Consider the following 26,739-nt stretch of genomic DNA (forward strand, 5'->3'; position numbering starts at 1 on the left):
CAAAATAATCTGTATATTGTATTTACCAGTAATTCGGAATCACAAATCTTAAATTCTGGTAAAGATAAAACTCCAGTTACTCACCAAAGAGGAGTCTATCAAATACCATGCAACTGTGGCAAATACTATGTATATAGAACTCACAAGAATTTAGAGAAACGTCAACATCAGCATAAAGATGATATCCCCAATGCTTTAAATTCTAGTATTGCTCCTGTTTCTTATGATTCTGCTTTAACTGGAAGTGACGCAGTGGATGGGGGACAAAATAGGGATGGGTTCAGAAACAGCTAGAGACGGCCGTAATATGGTTGGGCAGTGTCCTTTGGGAAAACACTTTCTGTTCGAGGGTTTTTTGTTGCATTTTTTTGCAAACCAGAGGCACAGCGAAACCCTGCTTTGCTCAGGGGTTTCAAAACTAGTTTTTTTTTTAGGAGCAGAGAGTATGGCACCTTGCCTTCTTTGACAATTTTTTGCAAGGCTCTTTTTGGATTGATTCAGTCTTTTCCGATTCGTTGCGAGTGATACCAGGGTGCCAAACTGGACAAGCATATTCTAGATGTGTGCTGACAAAAGACGTGTAAATCTTTAATGAGTGGGAAGGGGGAATGCTAGGATTATTTAGGAGCTTAAGGAGGGCGATAGACACATTAACTCTATAGATTATGTCTTCAACGTGGATATCCCACTTTAAATTTGAAGAAATTGCGACGCCAAGTAGTTTCATTGAGGACACAGAAATTTCAGAAGGGATACGATCAAGAAAATAGAACGAGGAAATGAGAAAACAAATCGGCATTATCATTGACTTAGAGGGGCTTACTGTCATGTCTAAGTCCAAAGCCTCATCTCCATTTCATTGAGAATACTCATAAGGTCACGTACTAAATTTTTGAAGTTTCAACAACCATAAGGTCATCAACAAATTTCCATCGGTCAGGAAGTTCATTCACGATGCTGTTAATCATGACTGAAAAAGGAAGGGGACCTAGGAGAGTACCTTGGGGTATGGCATTGTGGCCAGGGAGAGGATTTGAATAATGATTCTGGTATTTGACAACCTGCGTTCTATTAGTTAAGAAGGATGCAACCAAATTCCCCAGTTAGGGATCAGTATTGAACACGCTGACAAGTTTTTCGAATAAACATTGTGGTTAACAAGGTCAAATGCTTTCTGATGGTCACTGGAAATTAAATTTAGCTACCAATTCGGCTTTTCGAGGATTTTCTCGATGTGGTCAATAAGAGAAGCGAGGTAGGTGGAGGTAGAAGTGAATTTTTGGTTTTCGAATTGCCTCAGGTCAGTAAGAGGTAGAATTTTTCCCTTTTGTCAATTTGCAAGGAATTCTTCATGAAGTTTCGAGAAAATAGGAGTAAGAGTAAAAGGACGAACACCTTCAAAACCAGGTTTTCCGTTTTTCTTTTTCAAAAGGGTTATGAAACCCTTTTCCCAAATTGCTGGAATTGGCCCAGACTCTAAATCTTGTTAAACAGGAAAGACAAAAGCTTAGAAAGGAATTCACCGAAGACAATAACAACAGGAAACGGAATATCCAAAGGACAAACACTTGTTTTTCTTAGTTTTTCAATTCTTCTTTTACCTCAGACTGGAAAACAGTAAGACAAGAAGGGGATGAGGCGCCTGTTGGTAATTGGTCGGACAATGCTCCTGCCACACAGTCTTTTAACCTTGGAATACCAATTTTTCGGTTTATTTGACTAAGATGTGAAAATTCAAAACCTAAATTACATATGCCTGTTTTCTACCTTCACACCAAGAACCTCCCAACTTTTTTGAGGTATTTTTTAGTATTTGTACCTGATCAAAAAAGTTAAATCATAGCCTGCATATTTGTAGCTTTTAAGAGTAAGGAGGTGTCATATTTCGTAAGTGAATAGTTGCAGGTTTTTAATGTTAGATGCCATCGTCATGTTTGGACTCCGGCGAATTCGGCTGGTAATTGGTTTAGCCAATTGGATAGTTACACAATTGTTTTTACAGTTTGGTTAGTGAAGATTTTTTTTCACTGGAGCACCTTTTAAATCTTTTTTCTGGGAAACAAATTTCATATTCATCCTAGTGGCCAAAGGTTAAACCTTTTTAGTTTAGCCAAATGTCCGATCAATTGGATTAGCCCATTCTTTATATATATATTCTGGAATTCAGAGAGACTCCTGTGGTAGTGCACTACTAGGATTTAACGGTTTTTCGGTTATTATGGTTTTATATGTAAAACCAAACGGAAACGTTTTGGTTTTGGTCACCAATTCTTCGGCCTTATTTTTGTTGTACGATCGCGTCAATTTACGAATTTTTCTTAGTTTATTGGCTTCATCCAGTTTACTAATTTTGAAAAGATTCAATTTGGTTCTAATTAGTGTTTTTACAGTTTGGTCAGTAAAGAGGTTTTCCACTGGAGCACCTTTTAAATCTTTTTATCTGGGAAACAAATTTCATATTCATCAATTAGCTTTTTGTAGAACATAGCCATTATATCGTCAAGATTTTTTAAACTATAAATATCAGACCAATCTTTGGTATTCAACCACAAACCATAAGAAAGAAGACTAGAATTTTGAAGAGGGGGATAAGTGCCATAAGTTATCAAGAAAGAATACTTAAAATTTGAGGAGGGGGGATGAAAGAATCAAAAGATTTTAACTCCCACCTAATGGGAGCAAAGCTGAGGGAGGTCTATGAAAATTATGCATATTGGTCAAAATAAAATCAAGAGAAGCATTTCCCCTAGTCGCTGGTATTTTAAAAATTAGCTTTACTTTAAGTGAGAAGCAAAAAGAATCCATTTTAAGGTCGCTGGTACTGTCAATTAAAAAAAGGCCAGCATTGGGCTTCTTGGGTGGGATTGTAAAGAAGGAAAATTGTATAGATGTGGATGGAGGAGTAGCGTGCAAAGCTGTATCGGTCTCACACGGCTTGGTGCCTCAATGAGTTCCTAGTAGTAGTAGTAGTATAATGGTAATAAATTTCCCAATTATTTCACGAACGACATAGATAAGTAATAGACATACATTTAGAATCAAAATTTCATCCACAAACTAAATAAAACACTCATGCGCGTTGAAAATGACTTCACCTCCTTTTAATGTGCAAATATATACCCTGAATAGTATGTATATACTATGAATTTTCCATTGTTGTAACAATCTGTTAAAATAATTTGAAGAAAAGAGTGACTTATGTGAAATTCTGCGTGTATATACAACTCAGAATATAATACCAAATTTACTTCATTTTAGTTCTGTTCATATTATCCTATAAAAGAATATCAAATCAAAATCTTCTGAGAAGAACCCAAAAAATCGCAATTTGGCATTCAACATCAAACTTTACATAATTATTTCAAAGAAATTGGGAATTTTGTTCTTCGCTTCTCAGAGAGGTAGTTTATTTTTCTACGGGAATACGAAATATAATTGTTCTGAAAGGGTTTACTTTCAATGTACAATATGTACAACGTGAGAAAAAAAGGTTTTTCTTGGAAACTTCTGGGAATATTACAAACTTCACAGGAGCTTTTTTGGCCCTGTTTCACGATTGTCATACCCAGAAAAAAACATCTCTTACCACCTCGAGCTACAAACCGCTGATCCCGAAAAAAAGCTGCAAAAACAGTACTGTTGCTCCGAACAAAATTGTTAAGCATTTATTGTATTTTTGGAATTTCCAAATTTTTTATAATAGAAGAATTCCCTAAATTTTCATTTGAAATCCTCTTATCTTTCCTCAACCATGTAATAACTTTCTGATTTAAAGCTATCAAACCCTATGAAAGCCTGCTTTCTTAAAATTTGGCATTAAACCTCCATACTTGGCCCGTTTTTAGCATATAAAATATATCCAAAATGCAGCTAGATGTCGAACAAAAAAATTCCAAAGACGTAGCGTTATTTGAGCATTCAGGTTTTAAACTTGGACATATAATTTTCCTAAATTTAGATAGTGACTAGCTCCAGATCAAAGACACACCTTCAGGGAAAATCCTCTTTTTCATATACTACTATTTTTCATACTAACAACTCACAGTAACGCCAACCCAAGCCAAGGCCAAGACAGATGCACACGCCCCTCCTCCAATCCAATATATTTAAAGCTACATCCTCTACCCTCTCACAATAAGTTCTAATTTCCTTTAATCCCTACTTATGTGTTGGTTTTGTTAATTGATCTAAGAGTAATCGGAGAAAATTTTCCATTGACACGAATTTTTTTTTTTTTATTTTCATCCATTTCATTGTCATTTATTGAACCGAGAAACAAATTAATTGCCACACCTTTCCCAAGTGCATGGCCATTATGTGCAGGAGGGAAGGGCAAATAAATCCTGAAAAACAACACAAAAAATATTTTTCACCGTGGAGGTGGTTTAGAGCAAAACTAACAGCAGCAGCATATATCCTGCTCCCAATATCAAGATAATCGGCAATCATCTCTTTTCTTTAGATACAGTGAAAACTTTAAAATATGAAACAAATATAATTGTAATATAAACCCTATTTTACCAACTGTATTATCGATATCAACTGAGAATATGTTAAAATTTTAAAGATACTTCAGAAAATGTATTTTTTTTTCTGACACTAAGTTTTGGTTGGTATCCCCTCCCTTAAAGAGTCTAAGAAGAGCGGTAGGAAGGTATTGAACACCGCTTTCCATATTTATTTATTTAGTAACAATTATTGACAAAAAAACTTAATATAAACACATTCCTCCAAATACCACAGCATAATATGCAGGAGGGATAATCAAACAAACGAAAAATAACACACCCTCAACATTATATACCCTGCTACCGCTCACTTAACACTCCACACTCAACACCTTCCTTAATTCTTTAATAATTTAGGAGCCAATTCATTCCTCAATAGCATTTTAAATTCACTAAAATTACTGTTTTTAGTATTTTCACTTAACGAATTCCATATCATCACCTCTCTAAAAATAAGAGACAACCCTGACCTAGACGTAACCAAATTATTCCCACAGATTTTGTTCATTGACCTTGTGCCATGGGAATGAACTTCATTAACTTGCGTGAACACATTGAGAAAAGCGGACTTACCTCTGACGCAATTGTAAATACAAACATCAGTATGTACTCAGCCGCTGAGATTATTTACAACCTAACATAAGCCTCACGACACGATTCAGAAGGGCTTAAATTAGCAAGTATTCTAATATCAATATTTTGCTAAACTGGGACTGGACGAAGGATTTAGGAGACAGTTCCCAACCATATAGAAAAACAAATATAGGGGTAAAATAAACTAAAATATAACCTACGGAGTATTTCCTTCGGGGAACAAAATTTAAATTTACGAATTATGCCAATATTTTTTCCTAATATATTAAAAACTATCACAATATGATTTTTAAGTGAGAGTGATTCATCAACAATAATACTGAGGTATATAACACTTGAAGTCCTCCATATTGCAAGGCCCTCAGCTAAAATAGAAGATATCTATAGGTAGCAATTTCCAGACCGTTCAAAAACTACAAAATATGACTTATTATAATTAATAGAAATGCACGAATATATCTTCTGAATAGTTTTAGACAATGAGGTAACCAAAAATTCAGTCGTTTTTGCACACACAATTGGAGCTGTGTCATCAGCAAGCATTGGGAGTGAATGATCAATCTCGTTATTAGTTAATTCTGAAGTCTTATTCACAGTGACCTTCAATAATAATAATAATAAAGAATTAAATATAATAAAGGGCATAGAATAGACCCTTGGTGTAGACCCCATCTAATTAGCAATAGTTGAGAAATGGAGCCCGATGTTTTTATTCTTTATAAACGACCAAAAAGGAAACTAACTATCACGTTGAGAAATCTTCCATTAATTCCATACCTTCGCAACTTTTAAATTAGCAGCTCTTACGAAAGTACTAAAAAAAACTTTAGCTTAAAGAGCGAAGTATTGACCCCCTCATATACGTAATAATTTTGGTTGGTTTTAAATGTTGTTCCCTACTTTCAGTTGGAAAAGCGTTTTTTGTTTGATTTCTGGTCGTTTTTTAAATAATGCTGGAAAATCTGGCATTCCCTTCATGGAAAATTCCATTCTCCATGAAATATTCCTCCATGGAAAGAGCTTCCTACGTAAACTCCCCCCTAGTCTCTGAAACTAGTTAAATATGGTATTGCCTGTTCCGTATTCATTTCTTTCCTAAACCAAACTGATTAGGGTATAATATGCTAGATTTTTCAAGATGTGAATAAAGTCTGTCATTAATTAACTTTTCGATTATACAGCTTAATAGGGGCAAAAACTGAAGCGGGTCTATAATTTGACACACTAGTCTTCTCGCCTCTCTTAGATAATGGAATCGCATCTGGCATCTTAAAAAAATCAGAAAATATGCGAGCATTAAAGCAAGAGTTAATCAATCAAACCATATCTTCCGAAATTGTTGGTAGAATGTATTTTATTACCTTTAAATTAAATTATCACCTCCAGCTGAACTTGACTTCATACTACGAATAATATTATCCACCTCAGTACAATTCATTGGCCTTAAATGAAGTGAAACATCAATACCTGCTGGAAAAAAACCTCTCAAAATTTGTATCCTCTGATAACTGAAAATTTGATGATAGGTTTGACCATATAATTGAAAAATATTTACAAAACACTTCATAAACTTTTGCAGGATCCACCAAAAGGCTATCTTTTCCTTCTTTAATAACGTAAGACTTAGCGTCTTGGAGGCAACCAACTATGCTTTTAATAACTTGCCATATCTTCTTAGGGGAGCCTTCAATTTCTTTGAAGTTAGAATGATAAGGAATAATATAAAGAATTAAGAATTAAGATCTCAGATAACTCTGAGATCCAGAATAAAACTGAAATTTGAGAAAGAAATGTAATAGGAAGAAGGACAAATTTCCACAAACGAGCAAAAATAAAAGGAAAAAGAGAGAAAGAAAGTGAACGTGTTAAAAAACTACACAGACTGTCCATGATATACGACAAAAAAAGAAAAGAGGAATAAAGAAAACGCCAGTGAACAAACGAAAAAAAAAACGAATTAAACATCTTCGGCTTATCTTTAACCAAAATACGGGTTTTGTCGTTTTATTCACTGGCTGAAAAATAGCCTTATTTGGTTTGTCTTTATTAAATCTTTTTTAATATTTAGCGTTTTTGTTCGTAGAAAGAAAGAAAGAAAGAGAGAGAGAGAGAGAGAGAGAGAGAGAGAGAGAGAGAGAGAGAGAGAGAGAGAGAGAGAGAGAGAGAGAGAGAGAGAGAGAGAGAAAAGAAAGTCAGGAATAGAGAGAGGGGGAACAGAGAGAGGCGCAGAAAGATCGAACAAATGAAAGAAAAAATAAAGAGGAAGAGAGAGGAGAATATATATATACACTCAAATGCACCACACGCACTTAATTTGACACAGGCACTTACAATCATATTTTTTTTTTCTTTTACTAAATCTACATACGCAAAAAAAAGACTTTTCATTACCCTCATGTTCCTTATTCTAACGAAGCGCAGAAGTAGATCTTAGGAAGACAAGTTGTTCACAGGAGAAATCCGATTTAGTTCCGTGATTACCACTCACCTGATTGAATGTGTCTTTGGAAGTTACTCGTAGTGAGATGTTATTAAAAGTCTTTTTGAATGGATAGCGAATGGCTTAATATTTTTGAAAAAAGGCAAGTCCTTTATGAGGAAATTTGTTGTCTTGAAGATTTATCTGAACAAGAAATATTTAAATGTTCAGGTAACAGCCATATGTATTGGAAAGAACTAGGAATTGACATAAAAGCCGAAATTTGTATGCATATACTGTTATTAAACTTCTCTTCTTAAAGTTTTGGTTGACATTGACTAAATTTACTCTTTACTTAAAGTTTGAAAAAACAATTACTTTACAGAACGGCTTGAAAAAACAAACTGTGTATTTCTTACATACTAAGCTCTAATTTCTGCTTCAAGATTCTGGAACAAGTAAATTTTCATAGCGACCTAAAGTTTATGTGACCTAATACTGGGTTTTGTAAGACACTTACTTTGATTCTTACTGTCATTCCGAAGATGGATTGGCAATATGAATTTTAAAAATAATTTTATGACTTTTATTCAGCATAGTCGAAAAACCTTATACCTATGTCTTTAAAGACGACTTACTCCTCCACAGTTCCCGTGGTAGGGGCTACAAGTTACAAACTTTGACCAGTGCTTACAAATAGTAATGGGTACTGGGAAGTGTACAGATGTTTTCGGGGGATTTTTTTGGTTGGGAAGGAGGGATTGTGAAGAGGGGGATATGTTGGGGGAACTTTCCATGGAGGAATTTGTCATGGGGGAAGAAAATTTCCATTAACGGAGCGCAGGATTTTCTAGCATTATTAAAAAAAAACAATGAAAAAATAAATATGAAAAAACTTTCTTAACTGAAAGTTAGGAGCAGCATCAAAACTTAAAACGAACAGAAATTATTACGCATATGAGGAGTTCACATCCTCCTAATACCTTGCTCTTTTTTTAGTAATTTTTAGTAATTTTAAAAAAGTAATTTTAGTAAAAGTATTTTTAGTAATTTCAACTATTTATTCTACGGCCTTTGTGATTCAGGGGTCATTCTTAAGGAATTGGGACAAAGTTCAAGCTTTAGTGTAAAGAGCGAGGTACTGACGAGGGGGTGAACTCCCTCATATACGTGATAAAAACATACGAATACAGAAGTTCGTTACGTAAGCTAAGTCGTAAGTTACGTATATCTTTTACTAATAAAAATGTTCGTAAAAAGTTAAAAGTTCTAGTTGCCTTTTTAAGTAACCAAAAATAGGAGGGCAAATATGCCTCCTTCCCCACTCCTTTTTTCTCAAAATCATTCGATCAAAACTATGAGAAAGCCATTTAGCCTACAAAATAAATATGCAGATTTTGCTTTAATTATTCATCTGCGGAGAGCCAAAATCCAAAACATGCATTAATTCAAAAACGTTCAGAAATTAAATAAAAAAACAATGTTTTTTTTAACTGAAAGTAAGGAGCGAAATTAAAACTTAAACTGATCAGAAATTACTTCGTATATGAAAGGGGTTGCTCCCTCCTCAACGCCCCGCTTTTTACGCTAAGGTTTTTTACTGTTTTAAAGAGTAGTGTTGAGAGAAAGAGTCAAACTTTAGCGTAAAGAGCGGGGCGTTGAGGAGGGAGCCATCCTTTTCATATACGAAATAATTTCTTTTCGTTTTAAGTTTTAATGTCGCTCCTTCATTTCAGTTAAAAAAACTTGTTTTTTTATTTAATCGAATTAAAGATCCTGTAATTATTTACGAGGGTGGGATAAGATCTTTCATCGAGGTTTCTAAAACCGATAAAATATAATGGTTTTATTTAATCAAGATGGCCCACCTTATTGGAGCTCTTTCCTTTTTTTCAAAAATTGCACAAATTTTCCAATGCTACTAGCTTTTTGTATTTTTTTTTTAACTTTTGATTCGTTCATAAATGGAATCAGCACAAAAATTAGACCTGTTTGATTACAAATATATATGTATCTTGCTTTACTTACCGCCTACTTACCGCTCATTACTGTGAACAGTATGAATATACCCAAGTATAATATTTTATTTCTTCTTTGAGAGAATATAACATTTTCTGGAATTTCTATAGGACTAATTTGCTTTCACATGCCTCTTAGGGTCTATCAGTAAAATCCTTTGAAAAAGTTTTCCCTTAGATGATTACATGAGAGAAATTCATTGGGCATTAATTGTTTCACGCCAATTTATTTCATTGCAAAAAAAATCTGAATTTTAAGCTGAAGACGGCTTGGAAGGCAAGGATTATTTTCACTTATTTGACGTAGCTGTATAACGATTTTTTTTTTTATTATTATTTTTTTTTAACTTGCTCCCCAGGATTATCCAGAACAGTTTTTTTTTCTAACATTCTTGGAAAATTGAAAGCTCAGAGCTATCAATTTGCTTATGGATTATATCTGCGATCTGTATATTTTTTCCTTTTACATTTGCAAAAAATCTCTATAAAGCTGTATTTAACGTTACTTTCAGTCATCTCATTGTTTAAAATCATCTAATTAAATTAAATGATGTGTGTGTGTATGTGTGTGTGTGTGTGTGTGTGTGTGTGTGTGTGTGTGTGTGTGTGTGTGTGTGTGTGTGTGTGTGTGTGTGTGTGTGTGTGTGTGTATGTGTGTGTGTGTCCATATGCCACGGCACTCGGCACGCGTTAGGCTTCTATTACATGGATTCTTATTGTCGCTTGTCTTCTAAACGTGGACAATTTACTCTTTTTTCACATAGCAGTCTTTTCAAAGATGTCTGATTATTAAAGCAAGTGCAATTTCTAACAACGATTTCTACTAAGGCTCAAATTTTTGGATTTTTTTTAAATTTTTTTGCATTGTTGTAATCCCTTGTTAAATATATAATTTTTTTTTGCAATTACCAGTTTTTTACTCTTTACGCAATTTAATGTCTTTTCATACCGATGTCTGTTCAAAAATATTCGATTATTGAAGCTAGTCCAATTTCTAACAACCGTTTTTGCTGAACTTCAAGCTTTTTGTTTTCTTTTTAATATTTTTGAATTGTTGCAATCCCTTGTCAAACAGTTCCTTGGTCAAACCGAAACTCTAAAAAAACGGAATTTTGATGCGAATAGTTAATCAAAATAATTGCATTTTAATGCTGGTTTTTGTTATATAAGTTTCATCAAGTTTTTTCTTATCTATCCCAAGCTACGAGCCTGAGAAAATTTGCCTTGTTTTATAAAATAGGGGGAACATCCCCCATAAGTCATAGAATCTTAACGAAAATCACACCATCAGATTCACTGTATCAGAGAACCCTACTATAGAGGTTTCAAGCTCTTATCTACAAAAATGTGGAATTTTATGTTTTTTGCCAGAAGACAGATCGCGAATGCGTATTTATTTGTTGTTTTTTTTTTTTTACCATGGATGATCATATCGACCCAGTGGTCCTAGAATATCGCGAAAGTGCTCATTCTAACGGAAATTGGACGGAACGGAAAGAGAAAAAGAGAAACTCTCTTTCCTTTAGAATCATTCTAACGGAAAGAGAGCCTTTTTTTAAGTAACAAAAAAAATTGGAGGGCATCTTGGCCCGCTCCCACGCTCGTTTCTTTCCCAAAGTCACCAGACCAAATTCTGAGGTAGCCATTTTATTCAGCATAGTTGAATAACCTATTAACTATGTGTTTGGGGGTGACTTACTCCACCACAGTCCCCGTGGGAGGGGCTGCAAGATACAATCTTTGACCAGTGTTTACATATAGTGATGGTTATTGGGAAGTGTACAGACGTTTTCAGGTAGATTTTTGGTTGGGGGAGGGGGTTAGGAGAGGAGAACTTTCCATGGAGTAATTTGTCATGGGGGAAGAGAATTTCCATGAAGGGGCGAAGGATTTTCTATCATTTTTAGAAAAACAATGAAAAAATAAATATGAAAAAGTTTTTTCAACTGAAAGTAAGGAGCAGCATTAAGACTTAAAACGAACAGAAACTATTACGCATATGAGGAGTTCATCTCCTCCTAATATCTCGTTCTTTACGCTAATTAACACACTTTAAGAATTTTTAGTTGTTTCAAATATTTATTCTACAGCCTTTGTGATTGAGGGGTCATTTTTAAGGGATTGGGATACAATTTAACCTTTAGTTTAAAGAGCGGGGCATTGACGAGGAGGCGAACCCCCTTATAAGGGTAATAAGAACATACAAATATAGAAGTTCGTTGCGTAAGTTAATTCGTAGGTTACGTACATTTTTTTACTAATAAACAGGTTTGTGAAAAATTATAAGTTCTGGATGCCTTTTTAAGTAACCAAAAAATTAAAGGGCAGCTAGCCCTCCTCCCCCACTCCTTTTTTCTCAAAATCGTCCGATCAAGACTATGAGAAAGCCAAATGGCAAAAGAAAAATATATGCAAATTTCGTTTAATTCTTCATGTGCGGAGAGCCAAAATCGAGACATGCATTACTTCAAAATGTTCAGAAATTAGATAAAAAACAAGTCTTTTTTATTCAAAAGTAAGAAGCGATGTTAAAACTTACGACGAACAGAAATTACTCCGTAAGCTATATGGAAGGGGCTGTTCCCTCCTAAACACCCCGCTCTTTACGCTAAATTTTTTTACTCTTTTAAAAAGTGGAGTTTCGCTAAAATATGCCATTAAACAGCTCTCTACGATGTTCCAGTGTCCCGTTATCTGAGGGAAAGAAAAAAGAAAATATGTATGCAGAATATCGTGGCTGCAGTCACTTTTCCTGATTTTCAAGCCAATATATTTCCTTTGTTTTCAAGGACTATTAAATGAAAATTGACAGGTGTGACAACGTAATTACAATACTGATTTATATAAAATGACGTCACTTACCTATTTTTTCTTCTAAAATTAAAGCTCTTAACGATTTATCTTAAACTTCTGACATATCTAGATCGTTTTTAAGCCCGAATATCCCGGGATGTCAATGTTCCCGAAAAAATATGGTGCCGTTTTAGAAAAGATATAAATAAATAAATACATAAATAAATAGATACACAATTATTCCTCACTTATAATACTATCTTTATGAGGAAGGAACCATTGTATATGTATGTATTTTTTCTCGAAAACAGCTCCAGATTTTTTTCGGAAAAATGGCATCCTTATATTCTGACCTGAAAAACAGTCTAGAACGATCTAGGTCAGAAGTTTGAGAAACTCTGCTAAAAGCTTTAATTTTGGTTTTTGTAAATGATATCATGTGGAAAAAATCGTAATGACGTCATGACATTTGTCACACTTATGTAAAAAAACTGAAGATTTTCATGTATGAAGAAGTTTATATGAAATGGCGCAAAGAGTAAACAACTGCTAATTGCCAAATATTTGTATATATTTTAACAAGTGATTATAACCATTAAAAACCTCAAATTGTCTGTGGTTAGAGGTCAAGCGGCAATTTGATATCATATATACAGGCCTGCGAACTGCCGAGTACTGGTGCCCGGTAACAAAGCAAATTTTTCTTCACAGTTGTGACCTTTTCAGATCGTTTAGAGGGGGGAATTTTCCATGGACAAGGAGCTGAATTTTCAGGGATTATTTGAAAACGATAAGAAATTAAAATAACATAAGTATTTTCATCTGAAAGTAAGCAGGAACAATAAAACTTGAAATGAGGGGACTATGAGGGGATTGCCCCCTCATCAATACCTTGCTCTTTACGCTAAAGTTTGACTTTTTGTTCCAATTATTTGAGAATAAATATTAGAATAATAATCTTAAATTAGTTCCAAAAATTTTTGTGTAAAGAGCCAGATATTGAGGAGGTTGCAACCCCTATTACAGGTAATAATTTCCATTCACTTTAAGTTTTAATGTTGCTCCTTATTTTCAAAAAACTTCCTTTTTTATTTAATTTCAGATTGTTTTTAAACAGTACCGGGAAATCTGGCTGCTTCTTTATGGAAAAATCCCTTCCCCCATGAAAATCCTCCCACTTAATCCCCTAAACAGCAAAAATACCCCTACCCCTCACCCGAAAAATATTCGTATACTTCCCACTAACCAATGCCATATGTAAACAATAGACAAAGTTCATAGATTTCAGCACTTCCCCAGGGATCGTGGGGGTCAAGTCATCATCAAAGACATAGGTATATGACTTAGGGAAAAAAGAGGAGTGAGAAGGTGGCTGGTTGCCCTCCAATATTTGTGTTCACCTAAAAATGGCACTAGAGGTCTTTATTTCCGAGCAAATGAGCCCTCTTCCGACCCTCTAGGATCACCGATTCAATAGGATTAAATCATCGATTCAAGATGGTGTTTTCTTCTATTAATACTTCTTTCTTATCCACCTTCATTTTATCTTTCCAGTACATTGGAAAGTTTTAATATAAACTCATAAAATTTGTAGAGTCGCTAATTCCCTTAATTTTCTCCTTGATGGCATTGCTAAGCCAACTTTTTTCATTGAGTTTTCATGTTTCAAGAGCTTGAAATAATTTTCAAAAAATACGCTGTGAAAAAGCTACTTGCATGCTCTTAAAACATTGGAGTAAAACAAATCATCTGTCACTTAAGTGATTATTGTCAAATTTATTGAAGTTAACCGCCGTAGTTCCATGGTTTAGCACGCTATTGTGCACCTAATTATATTGGTTCCGGGACTATCATAGAGCCTATATATTTACAGTTCATTAATTCTCCAAATTTCTTTGTTTACTAATTACTTTTTTGCGATTAAGTTCCTCTTATCAACAAACATTTAGTAAAACAAAGCTACTGATGACAATGAAACGTGATACTGCTGGAAAAAAAAAATGCGTAGGTGGGATACAGATGTCAAAAGATTGATTCTGTGATGAAATTGCAAAGATAGTTGATTCCAAAAATTGAGATCTTTCCAAATTAAGCCTTGAATATATCAAGAGAAATGATAAAATCTCAAAATGCACTGAAAAGAAAAATAATTTGCCCGTTAAAATTGAAAACCGCTCCCAGGGGTTGGCGTCCCTGTCCATAGAGCTTTAAATGCTGTGCCAGCATGTGTTATGGTCATCATGACTTCTCTGTCACGTTTCCTACCCTGGATCACTGTGCAAACGAGATATTTGAAATTCTCTGACCTCTTCGATATGAGTGCCCTCGTATCAAATGCCTTTATTCAGGATCTTTATAACTATTGGATTTCATCTACGTTTATCTGTATTCAAGTAGGTCTTACCCCGGTTTTGGATTACTAGAGAACCTTGGGGTAGGTGCCCTTGCTGAGGTTAAGTATAAGGTATGTGTCTGCTCCTTATCCTATGACGCAAAGTTTATATATAGAGTTCTTCTGTCCCCTGTTTGGGCTACCAATGAGCCAAGCCGATGATCTAACCAATGAGCCAACCAATTGAATTACCCAATGAGCTGGTAATTTTCCAGTTTTCAAACCAAAAAATTGCCTCGGATTGGACTTCTTTCATGATGACGACCAAATACCCCAAAAACCAATCCCCAAAACTTCTCTTTCGAATAATTTTACTGTGGTCCACTTCAATATATGTTTTCTCTTATTGAAGTTAGACCAACTTCCGCATGTGACGAATGAGGTCTCTTCTTCAGTCGTGCACGTATCCGAGATCAATCGAAACACTAGTGTCAATTACAGTGAGATCAATATTCCTTGATACACTGTGCTAAGACTGGATCGAGAAAACAAAACAAGCTCACTTTACGGTGGAAGTGAAGTTTCTGTTTACCTAAGAAACAATATTGTTTGCGCCACTTCAAATTCCGTGACAAAGTGGTCCTTTGGGTGAAGGTAAACATACAAATAAATGTTTTGCTATTGGTGTTTTGTATAACCCACCAAAGGTGAAAATCATTAGAATTTCTGAAGGAAAAGTTTCCAAAATCAACAATGATCATCCAATGATACTTCAACATTCATCCTTATCACTGGCTCAAAAGCCATACAACACATGTGGAAGGCATAGCTCTGCTAGATGTAAGCCTTACTTACGGCCTAGACTAACTTGTTGAATTCGACACTTACATTGGCCCTCAATTTTCATCCCAGCTAGATCTTTTCTTAACTGATCATTAGATTTCTCTCGTTGCCAAAAGCTATCCCGTTGCAAACGACTGTGTGGCAGTCTTAGCTCAGAAAAAATTGAAAATATCTCCCCTCGTAAAATCAGCAAAACCATGAAATAAATATACAAAGAAGACCCAATTAAAGCAGTGTCACTCTACAGAAAAATGACTACAGAAGCTATTGAGCAACTTATCCTGGCGAAGACTATTCAAGTTTGTTCTCGAGACAAGCTACGGTGCAATATCATTTTTAGAAAGGCAACTAGGGATACAAAGAAGGGCCATGAGACATGGTACTCAACACAACCAGGTGAGGATCATGATGCATTTATTAGAGCTTGGGACGAACCTGTTAAAGCCGGACGCCGAGCTAGGGCTGACTACAAAAGATAGTTTGAAGAAAAACTAAAACGTGCCGCTGCAAAGCAATGGTGGTGGATTGTCAAATTAGCCCTACCCTCATCTAAACGTTTACTCAATACCATTACGTCTTTTTGAAGTGCTGACTGCATTCTAGCCATGAAAAAGTGGATACTTATGCAGAAGCTTTTGAAAAGGTATTTCTACTTGATTACTTAGGTGTCTCCCCTCCTCCTTTCAACAACGAACAGATTATAACATCACAAGTGTAAATATAGCCAGTCGTAAATTTTTTTTATGTTCTGTCAGTTGTATTCCACCAAAGTTTCAGGTACTGATACGATATCCAATTTTGTCCTAAAGAGATGTATCCCTAAGCCCACTGTGGCTTTCATCTGTCTGTCTTGAAAATATTTTGTAGCGTGAATATTCCCGAAGTCTTGTAAAGCTACTGGTGCTCCTATTAGACAAATTGGCTCTTCAGAGTGTCCAAAACCGAGCAGTTCGAGTAATGATTTATAGCAATTCTGGTGTCAAACTCCTGCAGTTGACACGACATTGTTTTGACGTGGCGTTAACGTTGGTTCTTATAAATACCCTTCCATCGGAGGAGGTATCAAAACTCGCTCCAGACAAAAAAAAGCCCAGTCAACTATCCAATGCACAGCTTGGCAGGACTACCTTGATAAACCCCTGCGAGTTTCACCCGACAATCCGTCACCAAATGGAATGGCCTCCCAGCAGAGGTAATCCTAGAAAATAATTTCTTGAGGGTTCAAGAGAAGGCATAATAAATAAAAAGTATAAGCAAGGTAATTGCGAAGACTAGCGGCATTTCATCATTTTTGATTGAGCTCTGATACCTGTAATGAAAAGGAAGGAGTGTGGGGCAGCCATGATATAGAAAATCGTCCATGAATAGTTATAATATGCTATAACTGTCTCTCGCTTTTATTTTTATTTTTTAAACTAAATCTTTCCAGCCAATAATGCATAGATTGATTTTACTTTTAAGTGCATTTGAATAATAAAGCAATTTGAAACAATGTTGTATTAACGTTTTCGGTCTACTCTTTTTAGTCTTTCAGGATAAAGCATATTTTTTTTTTGATGAAATCTAATAGGAAAGAAACATAAATTTAAGAATGTTTAGGATAATTTTCTGATTAACTCACTAATGAGATAGCTAAGAAATAGACATATATTCAGAATCATAATTTTATTCTGAATCCATATATAACATTCATTTGTACTGCAAATTTACTTTCCTTTTCCCTAATGGCTAATTATAATATCTTTAATTAGTAGAGGGAGGTGTTGAAGTAGATTTTGGACGCAACCTGAATATTATATTTGGAATCAAGGTGAAATTCTGATTATAGATGTGTGTCTATTTCGTAGCTATCACACTCGTGAGAAAATTTACCCATATTTGTTTCTGAGGGGTGAGGTGCATAATTCATTGGCTACCTGCAAATCTCGCTGGTAAAACTTCGTGCAGAGACTACGTCTACCTTTAGTTCAAAAAACCACTACCTGCTTGTATAACTGGCTTCTATGACTTGCTTTTAAACCATAACTGCTTGTGTATGATAAATACAACTAAATATACGTTGCATGGGCAACGTGAGGTGTTTCGGCAACCTTTGTTTGGCTTCGCCGAGTAAAGTGATGTGAGAGCAACATTTTGGTTTTGTTCCCTCGCTTTAATTAAACGCTGAGATTTGTTAATCTGTAAGGATCTTAAAATAAATACTAGGTACACAAACTCTAAAAAGTTGCAAACCCCTCATTGCAACTAGCACAAGTTGCAAAGCCCTCATCGCTTATGATGATTGTAGCCTAACTGCTGGTTATTATTTACAAGTCCCGTACATGTCTTACCACTGGAACCAAATTGGTCTTACCATCAAATACACCGGGAACAAATAATAGGTACACCAACTGGCAAAAGTTGACTATTGCTTATCTGTCTCACAATTGGTATCGGCCTTTTTTTGGTTTCAATGTTTACCTTACTACTGAAGTTGTCAGCCCCTTTAAACTTTGAAACTGATATATCTCATGAAGGAATTTTTCTACCAAAAAATGAATGACATATACTTTGATCAGCTCATCAAGAGATATCGAATGCCATCGAAAAAAATCTATCTGTCTTAGTTAAAAAGTTGACTTTTTCGCCGAAGCCGAAGTTTCTAGCGTCATCACTTAGAAAGGAGCAAAGAATAAACACTAATTTCTTTAGCAATGAGAAAACTTTTAAAGCTCAAGAGGCACATCTGACACCATTTCTCTACCGCAATCCCAAGTGCAAAAAGCCGAATGATAAACTCAACTGAAGTCACAAAGAGAAATGGATAGAAATTTTTGGCCCCAGGCAAGAGTTCTACGAAGCTTTCCAAAATGCAAAGTGATATTCATCAATCCGGCCTAAGGTCCACACTTTCTGTAAAACCGCAGAGGTTAGTCCCTTACTTATAGGAATAAGCTGAAATCGGTGTGCAAGGAAAAAAAAAACACGACAAAACCAAAGTGTTGCTCTCGCAACACAATAAGTATAATTGAATTTTGGATTTTTCTAAAATTTATTCCTTGGAGGATTGATCTAAAAAATAGACAAAACTAGATACAATCACTGTAAAAGCCCCTTTGCTTGGCATGAATATTCTATTTAAAATCATCCCCTCAAAACAATCTAATTAAAGCTATATGCTGATTCCTTCAAGTGAAGACTTAAAAGATTTATAATAATTGAAGTGAGATTACCGCTGTATTAAGCATATTCGATGTTCAGAGCACTCCAATTTAAGAGGTGACAGTATAGCATTCTCTTCAAATAGAGCCATCCGTGCTTGATGTCTTTTTTTAACCCAGGCCACTTCTTATCAAACTGGTTGTTGTATAGAAATGAAATGAAATGGTTGTTGTGTAGGTTCAATTTAGAAATGAAAGTTCTAGTGCCCTTGTTAAGAGTCAAGACCAAACGTGTCTAAAATAGTTGCAAGATGCAATGACTATGCTTCTGGGGTTGCCAAGACCCCCTACAGCCTTAGTCATGTGGGTCGTAAACTATATTAATTGCCAATCGTTTACAAATTAATTTTGTATTGGAACAGGAGGTGTGTTTCAAGGAGGTGTGTTGAAGGAGGTGGGTATCACGTTGGCTTGAAGCTTCTTTGGATCCCTAGGATACATAGGATCCCTAGGACACATATCTTGCTGGACACAAAGGTGTCTTTTCTTTTTTAAATGTGTGATTATTTTAGAATCCAAAGCCGTATGCACTAGACCAAAGAGGAACCTGATGCAAAATAATTGTTTGTGACCTTAACCATTAATAAGGGGGCCTAAAAAAGAGTTGATCGTCCAATTGTTTTAAATTCCCATCATCAAATTTTTGGGCTAAGGAGATCCGAATGCAGGGAGAAAAAATCAACTAAAATATAAGCTCCCCCTAAATTATAGGCCCATAAAGGGCAAAATACACCAAATATTTCCCAACAGCCGGAAACTTAGATTCAAACGTTTTGGAATATAATGTAAAAGGAACAAATTTTTTTTCTAAAAATGAGCCTAGAAAAAAGGGGGGAAATCTTTTATGGCGAACGCATGTATTTTACACCCATAAGTTCCTAGGACAAGGAAACCATTCTCTAGAAGGAGCTTAAGCTGCAAGCAAGGTCTTATCCAGAGGGGTGGTTAGGGGTTTGAACCTCAAATTCCGCAAAATTTTTTGTCTGGCTCTTAAAAACAGAAAAAAATACATGTGAATCTTTGCATTTTTAAAGTTTCTTTGTATCTCCGCCAATAAATCCACCCTACCCCGAATGAAAAACCCAGCTATGGCCCTGGTTTTAGTTATGGGTCCCCAAAGATGCGTTTTCTCAAGAACTCTTTTCTGATTGGCTTGAAACTTTTATCTAAAAGCCCTTTGGATAAGAATACCCACCAAATAGGTTATCAGCAGCATGTTAGGAACGGTCAGCGTGATCTGGGTTAAATATTCAAGGGAAGTTGGGGGCATGGTCTAGTGGCCCTCTTGTCTTGACTTACACGAGGGTAAGTGTTTAGAAGTAAATCTGAACGCTAAATGTATCCAGCTGCGAAATGAATCCCATATTTGGACAAGTTTTCATTGCACTTGGTATTTACCAAGTGACATATAGCGATCGCAATTTCTGTCTGTCTGTGTGTCGGTCCCGTTATTGCTAGCTCGGGCACTTCCTATAAGCTAGCAGGCGCATGTTGGCGTATGCAGGCGTATGTTAGCAGAAAGTTGGCAGGCGTATCAGAGAACAGACCAGATTAAATTAGAAATAGTCTCTTCCCTGATTTGACCATATGTGGGTGGGGAGTGAGCGAACAAGATAGTTGAGGAGAATTTTATTTGCCAAATAAACACGTGATTTTCTTCTTAAGTGTGGCTTGCGGGTCTAGGGGTATGATTGACGCTTAGGGTGCGAGAGGTCTCAAATTCAAATCCCGGACCACCATAATTTTTACATGTGGAAGATCCGAAACTAGATACTTGATCAAAATAGCGATTGCTGAAAGTTGATAGGTGTATCAGGGACCGGGCCAGGTTAAATTAGAAATAGTTACTTCCTTAATTCACTCATCTCGGGGGAGTGGAGTGGAAGAACGGTTAATTTGGGAAAATTAGAAAAAATGAGGTATTTTTAACTTATTAACAGGTTATCGGATCTTAAGTAAACGTTATATTTAGAAGAACCTCGCGTCTCACAGCTCTTATTTTAAATCCAAACAGGATCTGGTGACATTGGGGGGAGTTGGTCGGGAAACCAGAATTCTTGGAAAACACTTAGAATGAAGAGATCGGGATGAAACGTGGAGTTTATATTTGTAATATAATTACAAAACGCAAAGTTTATATTTTATGAACGTATTTATAAAATATTGCGTATTGCGTATTACATATTTACTTATATTGCGTATTTACATAAATACGCAAGTTTATATTTGTAATAATTGCCAATAAACAAAGAACAGCAAAATATATAATTCTAGCACCGAGTCTAAATTTAGGTTCCGATATGAGTTGCATATGAGTTCCATATGAGCTCTTGGTTCTTGTTTGTCTTATCAGATGAGCCTAGAACCGCTCACATTCAAAATTTATCCAACACTCAAAATTTTATTAAACCAAAATCCACTCCAGTTAAGCTGGACAAAGTCGAGGCTGGTATCCTTCAGTTTATCCTTCAGAGTACTGTTGCTGGTATTACCCGTTCCCAGAATGCCATTCATTGTGAGCAGGCACGTACTCAGGAATCTTTTCAGGGGGAGGGGCACTGGACTACGGATAAAAGCATGATTTGGGCCCTCTCCCTTTGTGCTCCATCCAAGGTGCGATAATACTGAGGTTTAGCTACACGTTTTTTCTTACAGAAGTATTTTAGTCTGAAGCTATTCGAAACAAAAATTTATCTGTATTCCATTACGTCCAGAAATGTGTCAAGACAAAATTTCAGTCCAATCGGTTTGAAAATAATTAAGGTTGAAAAAACAGTGTCCTCTTCAGAGTCTTCTGATTGGTAATCACTTTCGAATTTATGATAGAGAATTACAATGTTTGTTTGGTTTGAACATTAATTTAGAAACTAAATCCTGACTGATATGATTACCTATCTCTGATTGATTGTTCCCTTGTTAATGAGCGACCTATGCCTTGCACTTTACGCTAAAGTGTTTTATAAGTTTTTAAAAAGCTAATCATTCTAATTAAACGGTCCTTCTATATTAGGAGTCGTTCTCAAATATTTGAAACAATTAGCCAAACTTTAGCGGAACATATATGTGAAAATGTCTATCCGTTTTAAGTTTTAATATTGCTCCTTGCTTTCGGATGAAAAAACCTGGTTTTTTCATTTAATCAAAACTTAAAATGAGGAGAAATTAGTCCGTATAAGGGACTAACCCTTCTTCATTCCTCTGTTCTCAGGCTAAAATATTAAAGTTCTTTATAATTACTCATCCGCTCAGTTTTATGTCGTGTCTTTCTTAAGTATTGTAACAAAAAGTCTAACTTTAACAGAAACTGTGAAGGTTTAGGAGGGAGTAGGCCCCCTCATTTCGGAATAGTGTCTGCTCATTTTAAGATTTAATGTTGTTTCTTAATTTCAGTTGGAATTTTTAAGTTTAATATCCGACCGTTTTTCGAATCATTCCAAGGAATCCCATTCCTCTCCATCGTGTAAAACTCCCACTGGAACTACGCTATTTAAAATCCCTTTCCTCTAAAAATACCCCTCCCCCCAAAAACCCTGCATATTTCCCAACAACAAATACTATATGCGGACAATGGGGGCTGTAGCTTTACATACTTTCCTTGGAACTCAATTGTTTGGTGTTATGAATTAGCCTGAAACGTTGGATTAAATTTGATATTTTTGTTACTCACTGGAATTCGGAGCCAAAACTACCAGTGAAAAATCGGAGTAAAAAAGAACAGCACAATCAGGGAGTTATTTAGAAAAATAGAAAATCATGCTTTTTTATGAGATTTTAGATTTTATGAAACTTTTAGAAAGAGAGCAGAATCAGAAAAAGTTTTAATTTATGTACTTTTTATTATATTTGAATGGAATTAAGTCCACCAGCTTCTGGGCGCAGTTTTAGGTTATCTGTGGCTCGAGGAAGGAATCTAGTGATGTGAATCATTTTAACTACTAACGATTATTGTTAAAACTTTTGTTTTTTATCCATAATCGCAAATAAACATAAGGAATAAATAGCCCATTTGAAACAAGGCTCAAATTTACCCCTTTGAAAAAAAACAGCTCAGAAGCAGTTTTAGGGGGATGATGCAGAGAAGTTACTCGCTCCAAGCGGGAGGATGTAGGGGCACAAAATCTCAATTAAATCATCTAATATTTATAATCTCTTTGTAAGTTTTGAAATTTTGTTCTTATTAAAATAAAGGAGAGGGTAGAATTGGTAGCAAGTATGAGAAAATTGAGTCCAAGATTTTCATATTTTTTCAATACCTTTTCCCATGTAAGGTGTGCAAAGTCAGATTTAAATGTTTTTTTGTTTTTTTAATTTAGACTGAAAAAATTTTGGCGGGCAAGGGGATGCTGCTCAAATTTTAGTCCCGGTCTTAAGAGAGGCCAGAGCTGCCACAAAAAAAACTAGTTATTACCACCAATTCCTATTACTTAGGTAAACTAGGAGATTATATAGACCTTAAGAATTTCTGACTATTTCAATGAGTTGCATATGCTATTTCCACACCTATTCTGTATTATAAGCCACACTTTCAGAATTGGTGGCTATGGAGATTCTCAGAACCATTTACTAGAGCCCGTTCACAATTAGTGGTAGCATATTTATATGGGCAATCAGTGGCATTGCTTTGGTTTACTGCTCTTGCTCTGCAGTTTTCTCCATGGGCAACTTTTTCCGTGGTCCTCTTTTCATCTTGACGAGGATATCGAAGGGGACACTCTATCATTGCCTTAGTAAAGTAACAAACGCATTATTTTTACTTATTTTAATCTACAGCCACTTAGTATGGTCGTAAGGTTGTAGAGATTAGGAGGATACTTCTTAAACTGGAAAATAAAAAGTTCTAGTGTCTAATTTACGCGTCAAAAGTGGCTTGAGGGCAACAAGCTCCTTCCGTGTTGTTTTATTTTAGCCGTTCCATCATATCCCCTAAAAGATTAAATCAGGCTTTTGAGGTTGTTCAAAACAGTCAAAAGGCCTAATGAGTAGGGTCCTAGGGATGCCATACTCCCAAAATCTCATGGGAAGGGGCTGTAAATTACGCAAACTGCTAAATTTTAATAGGTAGATTTGAGGAAGATGTGTATTAGGGGACAGATTGGCCATAGGGTCAAGGGGGTGCCAAAATTAAATAGAACTAAACTTTGGAAATAGTCTCCCCCTCAATATGGGAACGGAAGGTCCTAAGCTATTATTAGGTCCGATCATAACTTATATCCTTATGCTGTTGGGTCAATGTCCAAGAGAAGAGAGAAAAAAGGGACCTTCCCTTAAAAAAAAAAAAAAAATGGGGTAGAACCAAAAAATGGGTTTCTGAACATCTTCAAATTTATATTTGCGAGTTCTTGGGCCAGGGGATGCCTATTGCCAGAAAAAAATAGCGCGGCCTTCAAAGGGTTTACGCGAATGGTGGCCATACTATTATTTGTGATAATTTCTGCTCGTTTAGTTTTATTCAATCCTAAATTATTCATTTTTTATTTCTCTTCGTCTTGGGTCTGATTTATTTATTCATTGCAATTATTGTTTATTTTATTTTGGATTATTATATGACTTTATTTCTGCTCGTTTTAGGTTTTAATATGACCCTTCACTTTTTTCAAAATTTATTTTTTTCAAGATTTTTCTTACATTTAGAGCAATGTGTTTTTTTTGACATACGTGGTTTCCTTTATTGGTTTGTTTGTTTTCTTTAGTGGTTTGTTGAGAGGGACCAACTGCCCCTATCAGGCCTCGTTTTGTCCCCCTTCAACTGAAATTTTGTTTCTTCAAAAATCTTGTCAAGACTAAGATAAGCCCGCATAAACCAATCATCCACAGAAACGGGTCAGTTTTCTTCAGTGTATTTTTATCTATATGGTACCACATGGCTCATTTTAGAGTTTTCACTATCATTTTCACTTGATTTGAGAAAACTGGCTCCAACTTTGCCCCCCCCCCGGATTTTGACGAAATTATGCCACTGTTAGGTAGCCTTTTGAATTACAGCTACCTTAACTAAAGATAAAAAGAGAGAGCCTTTTCCTATAATCCTAAGTTAAAAAGTGTCTTTTAATTTCATTTGGTTACAAGTGCAACGTTCGCAAGTCAATCATTAATATATGGTTTTTGGAGAGACAGATATTGACTAAAGTTTAAAACTTGATGTAAGCTGAGTTTAAAATTTTAATTGGTTCTCCTGGACTCCTGTATGAGCTAATCAATTTGAAGCAAGCGCAAAGGACAATTTGGGAAATTTATGATTTCAAAGAATGAAAGCATAAAGTCAACTAACTGGTTTCCTGTGCAAAATTTAAAGCCAGTTAAAGAAAAGTTTTCGAGTCAAAAGATTTTTGTTCAAGTAGTATCTCTATTCCCCTGTTCATCATCCGTGATATACATTTAGTAGTCCTTTCTTAATTTCCAAGTTTTCTCTCAGTAGTCTGAAGATTCAATATTATATATTTTCGTTCCCCCAAGGAGGAAACGTGTAAATATAAACTTCATTATTCTGTGAAATGCTCAGAAACTATTTACTGATTGTCTCCAAATGATGGAACCTAGGGAAATTCGATATCAGGTTTCTTCAGGTATTTTTCCAATATCTATTTGTTTGATAAATGCAGGGAAATATGCTATTATGTCTCAGAACAGGATTTCCCAAATCATTTTTAATTTTGATTTTCCACAAACATCAAGGAGGTTCATGTATTTGTATTTAAAAGAGAGAAACAAATGTATACAACAAAAAGAAGAAGTAATCAAACACACATTGAATAGATACATAAAATAAAACACAAAAAAGGAAAATATTATGCTGTTTAGGGACTCTGTCTACGTTTTCCTGAATTACCCAAAAAATCTGCAAAAATACACAAGCATTTCGTTCGGAAACTTGCCAATTTTAAGCATTACTTTTGTCAGAATAACTTGTTAAATAAAACAGGAGCTGGTATTCATCCCCCGCGGAAATTCCCCCCAATTCCAAAAAGAGACCCTCCGAAAAAGAACCTTCCACTGAGAAAACCACCTAGAAAATACCCCTCCCTCTGAAAAATACCCCCCGTGGAAAATACAATCCCCCCTGAAAATCCTCTTCCGGGGCTGGTTGGTCTCCAATCACTTTCGACTTATAAAATAGGACTAAATCTCAATTTATGACGTAATGCTCACCCTCCAAAGTTTTAGCAACCATAAGGTGGAGGGGACAAGGAAGGACCAGTCCTCCTACTATACAGAAACAAATTCTGCTTATGTTACTTTTTACTTTCATAATAACAGTGTAGACCAGAAATATTCCCAGAAACAAAGAGAGATTAAATATCAGTTTCACACTTTTGATGCGTTTTTTAAAGTTTTTACCCTCCCCCCCGAAATAAAATCTCTGAATACCGTCCTGGGGATCATATACCAATTTATACCTCCACCCTCTCTTCGTCTCCCCCTTAGAGCTAATTCTGTATTTATCTGAAGGCCCAATCAGACATTTCCCTCACTCCCTACTAACTACAAGACAATCAGAGAACCCCATTGTAGAGGCTTGAGCTCTTGTATGCAAATTTTTGGAATTGTAAAACAACAGGGAATTTACCTAAGACTAGGCAATTTGTTCAGACCTTAAATTATTTTGGCTAGCTAGGGAGGGAAGGAGATACATCAAAGGGTGGATTTCAATGGTAGAATGTCCCAATTCACGTTGACCCTCAAGGTAAACACAGAAATAGTTCTACGGGAGAGACGAAAAGAGGCTGGAGGTAGAAATTGATGCATAATTTTAAGGGCCGCATTCAGGAATTTCGTTTCTGCTTTTTTTCGGGTGGGGGGAGGGACATAAACTTCAAAAACGCATCTAAAATGTGAAATTGATAGTTAATCTCTCTTGATATCTGGGAATATTTCTGGTCTACACTGTTCTTATGCATGTAAAGAGTAACACTTAACCCCAAAATAAGCAGCATTTATTCCGTATACGAGTGGGATTTCCCCTTCTTCATCCCTACCTTTAACTCAGGGTCGTAGAAACTTCGGAGGGTGCTCATTTGATCAGAAATTGAGAGGT

The 26,739-nt window shown here is 35.6% G+C and overlaps 1 protein-coding gene across 2 annotated transcripts in view; it reads left to right on the forward strand.

The window, feature by feature from the left end:
- Window positions 1-7,570: 7,570 nt before the first annotated feature.
- The window catches only part of LOC136026532 (rap guanine nucleotide exchange factor 4-like), a 788,659-nt gene continuing 769,490 nt past the window's right edge, over window positions 7,571-26,739 (forward strand). The window contains exon 1 of one of the 2 annotated variants that reach the window (XM_065703199.1): window positions 7,571-7,684. In XM_065703199.1, coding sequence (XP_065559271.1) covers window positions 7,650-7,684 — 35 coding nt within the window. In that variant the 5' untranslated portion in view covers window positions 7,571-7,649. Of the gene's footprint in view, window positions 7,685-7,729; window positions 7,753-26,739 lie in introns of those variants that run through there. The other variant, XM_065703201.1, reaches the window with a different exon arrangement.

Source organism: Artemia franciscana, chromosome 4, assembly GCF_032884065.1.
Source record: "Artemia franciscana chromosome 4, ASM3288406v1, whole genome shotgun sequence".
NCBI classification, from domain to species: domain Eukaryota; kingdom Metazoa; phylum Arthropoda; class Branchiopoda; order Anostraca; family Artemiidae; genus Artemia; species Artemia franciscana.